The sequence below is a fragment of the Perognathus longimembris genome, chromosome 1 (assembly GCF_023159225.1).
Source record: "Perognathus longimembris pacificus isolate PPM17 chromosome 1, ASM2315922v1, whole genome shotgun sequence".
Taxonomy (NCBI): domain Eukaryota; kingdom Metazoa; phylum Chordata; class Mammalia; order Rodentia; family Heteromyidae; genus Perognathus; species Perognathus longimembris.
In genome coordinates, this window is record NC_063161.1 from 692,645 (window position 1) to 698,644 (window position 6,000).

Consider the following 6,000-nt stretch of genomic DNA (forward strand, 5'->3'; position numbering starts at 1 on the left):
CTTTATAATAACAATAAAGTAAATTTAAAAAATACATGCAGGGGCTGGGAATATGGCCTAGTGGTAAAAGTGCTCGCCTCATACACATGAAGCCCTGGGTTCGATTCCTCAGCACCACATATATAGAAAAAGCTGTAAGTGGCTCTGTGGCTCAAGTCGTAGAGTGCTAGCCTTGAACAAAAATAAGCCAGGGACAGTGCTCAGGCCCTGAGTTCAAGCCCCAGGACTGGCAAAAAACAAAACAAAACAAAAAATACATGCAGAACCAGGCATGGTGGCTCAAGCCTATAATCCTAGTTACTTGGAAGGCAGGTATCAAGGGATAGTGGTTTGAGGCCAGGCTGAGCATTAAAGTTTGAGAGACCTCTCTCTCAACCTCTGACCTCTAACTGGGCACAGGGTTGTAGGCCTGTCATCCCTAGCCACATGGGGAAGCACAAGTAAGGGACAACAGCCCAGGATGGCCCAGGCATAAAGCGAGACCATACTATGAAAGTAACCAACACAAAAATGGGCTGGAAGATAGCTCAAGTGGTAGAGCGTGTGTTAGCAAGTATGAGGGCTCTAAGTTCTAATCCTCAGTACCATATTAAAAAAAAACACACATGGGGCTGAGGATATGGCCTAGTGGCAAGAGAGCTTGCCTCGTATACATGAGGCCCTGGGTTCGATTCCCCAGCACCACATATACAGAAAACGGCCGGAAGTGGCGCTGTGGCTCAAGTGGCAGAGTGCTAGCCTTGAGCAAAAAGGAAGCCAGGGACAGTGCTCAGGCCCTGAGTCCAAGGCCCAGGACTGGCCAAAAAAAAAAAAACAAAAAAAAAAAACACATGGAAATAACACATATACAATTACATTAAAACAACAACAACAACAACAGGGCTGGGAATATGGCCTAGTGGTAGAGTGCTTGCCCTGTATACATGAAGCTCTGGGTTCAATTCCCCAGCACCACATATACAGAAAATGGCCAGAAGTGGCGCTGTGGCTCAAGTGGCAGAGTGCTAGCCTTGAGCAAAAAGAAGCCAGGGACAGTGCTCAGGCCCTGAGTCCAAGGCCCAGGACTGGCAAATAAATGAATATAAATAAATAAATACATCATTGCCCTTAAAAACAACAACAACAACAACAACTATAAAAGTAGCCGGGATCCACTAGAAAACTGGAAATGGTGCTGTAGCTCAGTGGTAGAACGCTAACCTTGAGCAAAAGAGCTCAGAAACAGCTCCCAGGCCCTAAATTCAAACCCCATGACAGACCCAAAAAACAAATTATAATTTGCTGGATGGCAGTGATTTATACCTGTAAGCTGAGCTACCCAAAGGCTGAGTGAGACCTGAGGATCACAGTTCGAACCCAGCCTGGGCTGAAAAGTCCCCATGAGATTCTTATCATCAATTAACCACACACACACACAAAAAAAAGCCAGAAGTGGAGCTGTGGCTCAAGTGGTAGCACATTAGCCTAAAGCTGAAAAAGCTCAGGGACAGCACTCAAGCCCTGAGTTCAAGCACAGGGACAGCAAAACAAATAAATAAATAAGTAAATAAGAGTTTAAGGGGGCTGGGAATATGGCCTAGTGGCAAGAGTGCTTGCCTTGTATACATAAGGCCCTGGGTTTGATTCCTCAGCACCACATATACAGAAAATGGCCAGAAGTGGCGCTGTGGCTCAAGTGGCAGAGTGCTAGCCTTGAGCAAAAAAGAAGCCAGGGACAGTGCTCAGGCCCTGAGTTCACGGCCTAGCACTGGCCAAAAAAAAAAAAGAGTTTAAGGACAGTGCCCAGGCCCAGGGCTCAAGCCCTAGGACTCCGACCTCCCTCCTCCACAAAACCAATTCTAATTTTCCTAATGCATAAGTATTAGTGAAAAAAAGTTTCTGGGTACTGGTGGCCCATGCCTATAATTCTAGCTAGTCAGGAGTTCGAAATCTGAGGACTGAAGTTCAAAGCCAGCTGCATAGATAAAAATCTAAGACGCTTATCTCCAACTAATGAGAAAAAAAACCCTAACTGGAGACGTGGCTCAAGCATGAGTCAAAAAGTTGAGTAAAAGCATGAGGCAATGAGTTCAAGCCCCAGTACAGAACACAGACAGACACACAGACACACAGACAGACACACACACACACACAAACGTATGAGAGACAGTTCATAGCAAAAAAAAATATGATGACTTTTTACTTGTTAGGGTGGCAAATATTTCCAAGCTCAATAATATCCATATTCATGTCCACACTGGATAAGAGAATTCTCCCAGGCTGGGAATATGGCCTAGTGGTAAAGTGCTCACCTTGGATACATAAAGCCCTGGGTTCGATTCCTCAGCACCACATATATAGAAAAAGCCAGAAGCGATGCTGTGGCTCAAGTGGCAGTGTGCTAGCCTTGAGCAAAAAGCAGCCAGGGACAGTGGTCAGGCCCTGAGTCCAAGCCCCAGGACTGGCCAAAAAAAAAAAAAAAAGAGAGAGAGAGTGAATGCTCCCATTCTACTTCTGAGAGTACAAACTAGTACAATGTTACTGGATGTTGATCATTAAATGATCATTAAATTGTTAAAAATCTATTTACTGCCTAAAGCACATTGCAGACTCTGAAACAACTCACTGTCACCATGGGTTCCTGGATGGAATGAGTGTATTCGTATACTGGACATGAGATATGGGGATGGGAAGGCATAGGGAAGTATGAGAAATCTTGACAGTTTCCCCTGAATACTCTGTGAACCCAAGATTGTTCTTAAACTAAAGTCTTTAAAAATCTAAAAAAAATCTGTTTATTGATTTAACAGTTGTACTTTAAAGAGTTCATACCACACAAAAAAACTACCCTTTTTAGGGGTGCTAGTACCAGGTACTACTCTACCACTTGAGCCATTTCTCGTTTTTGTTTTTTGTTTTGCCGGTTCGGAGGCTTGAACTCAGGTCCTGGGAGCTGTCCCTGGGCCTCTCTGGGATCAAGGCCAGGACTCTACCACTTGAGCCAGAGTGCCACTTCTGGCTTTTTCTATTTATGTGGTACTGAGGAATTGAACCCAGGGCTTTATGAATGCTAAGCAAGCACTGTACCACTAAGCCACATTCCCAGTCTAGTCCAACGTTTTTCTGGCTAACTGAAAATGGAGTCTCACAGACTTTTCTGCCTAGGCTGGCTATGAACTGTGTGATTCTCCAGGTCTCAGCATACTGAGTTATAAGGATTACAGGAATGAGCCACTGGCCAAAAAAACAAACCCTATTTTTGTATGATAAAGGAAATAGTCCACTAAGTGTGGATTGCAAATCTGATGGTAAAGGTTTCAACAAGTATCTTATTAGTATTTAAAAAATATTATTGTATTGTTATTATTAAGGTATTGTACAGAAGGGTTACCATGTCACAATTCAGGTAATATTATTATTTTTTAAATTTTTTGGTGTTTATATATAGGTTTATTTTTTTAAGTCTAGCATCCATGTATGCCAGAAAGTAAGTGACCTTTGGCTTTCTGAATCTGACTTTCCTTAACAAAATGCTCTCCAGTTTCATTCATTTCCCTGCAAACAATATGATTTTATTCTTCCTTATGGATGAATAATACTCCTTTGTGTATGTTTAATATTTTTTTAAAGAAACACTAAAATAAAGAATTGCTAAAAAGTATTTTCCATGACAAACATTTTTGTGTTTTGGTTTTTTTTCTTGGTTGTGGGGCTCAAACTTAGGGTCTGGGTACTGTTCTTGAGACTTTGTGCTCAAGGCTAGTATCCTACCACTTGAGCCACAGTGCCACTTTTTTCCATGACAAACATTTATAAGCAACCTTCACTTTCTGAAATATGTTTCTATGGTGTTTGACAGATGTAAATGACTTTTTTTGGTAACTGACTTTTTATTATAGAGAACAAAAGCTCCCTTCACAGGTCCACTCCACACTCTCTCCTGTAGGCCAGAGCATGTCAAAGAGGCTAGCAAAGGTTTACATGCATGGTGAAAACTATTCCTGTAAGGTTTAACTTACCCTGATTGCTTTCAGTCCATTTGACACTTTATTTTCTTCCACAACTGCAATAACTTCTTGTCCAACATTCAGAAGCACTTTGCTAGTCACAGCATCATTGGAGAAGTAGATCAAATCATCAATCATGCCATAATCGCTGCAGTATCTTGTCACAACACCCTGCACAGTTTTCAATCTGATGTCACCTAGACAGAGCATTGAGGTGGTTTACCAAAGTGAGCTCTACCAGAGAGAGACAAAGCATGTGTTTCCATGGGTAACAGGAACCCAAGAGGCTACATTGAGAGACAGATGTTGCCACTGGAGTGGTTGGGATGCAGAGTTCTGAGGTCACAGGTGGTGGATGTGGTTACGAGTGCCTTAGCTCCAGAGCCAGATTGCCTGGATTTGATTCCTAGCTGTTTGTCATGTGTAATCCTGGGACTGGTCTTTAACCGTTCTGTTAGTTCTCATCTTTAACACGGAAAAAGTTACTGTCACTACACAAGAGGACTAAGTGACAGCTTACATAGAAAAATACAAGGCTTATGAGTGGCTGACAGGCAGACCTGTAAATTACTTTATAAGCTTCTGGGGAGACCCTGATATACACTGCTGTTACTACCCAGTTCTCTAATTACCATCAGTAGCACCTCAGGAGACCAGCTAAGACGTCCACAAACAAGGCTGAGGGCATGGGAGGGTGTGCCTGGCCCAGGAGCAGTGTAGACCCTCAACCATTCATGAACTACAGCTGTAAACTATCTTTGAGTCTTTCTGCACCTGTCCTGTGACTTTTCACAAGAGAATCCTTGGGTTCCCAGGTCTTGTGACAGTCTTGTAATCTTGGTGCTACACAAAACTAGAGCACTGAAACAGAGTTAATGAAGCCACTATCACCAGAGTATAGTTGTCTAGAGTAGCATTAGCACATATGCCCACAAATGGTCTTTACCATGCTGTGGTTAACAGCTAACTTCATTTCTGATGTATTTCTGGCTTCTATTGTGGAGCTTGCTTGCTTGCTCCATCTACCAGGTACCAATCTTGACAGACCTATCCATCCATCCATCTATCTGCCAGGAGGAGTACTTGAACTCGGGGCCTGGGCACTGTCCATGAACTCTTTCACTCAAGGCCAGCACTCAACCACCTGAGCCACAGCTCCACTTCTGGCCTTTTTTTTTTTTAAGGGTTAACTGGAGGTAAGCGTCTCATGAACATTCCTGCACCGACTGGCTTTGAACCAAAATCGTCAGATCTCAGCCTCTTGAGTAAGTAAGATTACAGGCATGAGCCATGGGCGTGCGGCCATTCTATCCTCCGGGAGGTTGGAGAACGCCACAAAAGCCACAGGGAACGCCTACGCTCAATTCACTTCCCAGGCAAGAGGAGGAATGAGGAGAAATCCACGATGGAGGCGGTGGCCCGGAGGGGTGTGGGGGAGGGGAGCGCCATCCCACCAAGTACTGTGGGCTCAGTGTAGGGGGGCGTGGAGGGCCCGGCGCTCAGAAAGCTCACCACCCAAGTGGCGCTGGGAGCCGAGGCCATGCAGGGGACGCTGAGGAGCCTCGAGGGGCCCTGCGTCCCCTGCGCGGACCGCCCCTCCCTTCCCCCTCCCCCCTTCCCCCTCCCCCTCCCCCCCCCCCCCCCCCCCCCCCGCCGCACAGCCCAGTGGCCAGGTCGCGTAGGCCCTCGAGTGCGCCCCGTGGCTCGCGAGGCGCCGCGTTCCGCTGAAGACGCGGTGGCCTGGGTTAGACACCGGCCCGCCGGCGCCCGCGCCCCTCAGGCCCGGCCTCGCCCCACCCCACGCGCACAGGCAGGCGCGTGCCGCCCGTCCGCCCCGGGGCTCTCGGGTGCGCAGACTCGCACCGCCAGCCCGCCCGAGGGGCGCCCAGGAGAGCGCCGGGGTGGCCCGGCTCGCACCTTCCACGACCTCGGGTCCCAGCCGCCCGGCCTCCTCCTCAGGGGCGTCCTCCCTCCTCCAGAAGAAGGACACCAGCTTGGCCGCGAGGCGGAGCAT

General features: G+C 46.8%; 1 protein-coding gene across 2 annotated transcripts in view; it reads right to left on the reverse strand.

Annotated features, from left to right (window-relative positions):
- Positions 1-6,000, reverse strand: part of Mov10l1 (Mov10 like RISC complex RNA helicase 1) — a 62,388-nt gene extending 56,388 nt beyond the window's left edge. For both annotated transcript variants that reach the window (XM_048353742.1, XM_048353733.1), the window contains exons 1-2: positions 5,904-6,000; positions 3,999-4,183 (exon numbers count right to left, since the gene is read on the reverse strand). In XM_048353742.1, the coding sequence (XP_048209699.1) occupies positions 3,999-4,183; positions 5,904-6,000 (282 nt within the window). The remainder of the gene's footprint in view (positions 1-3,998; positions 4,184-5,903) is intronic.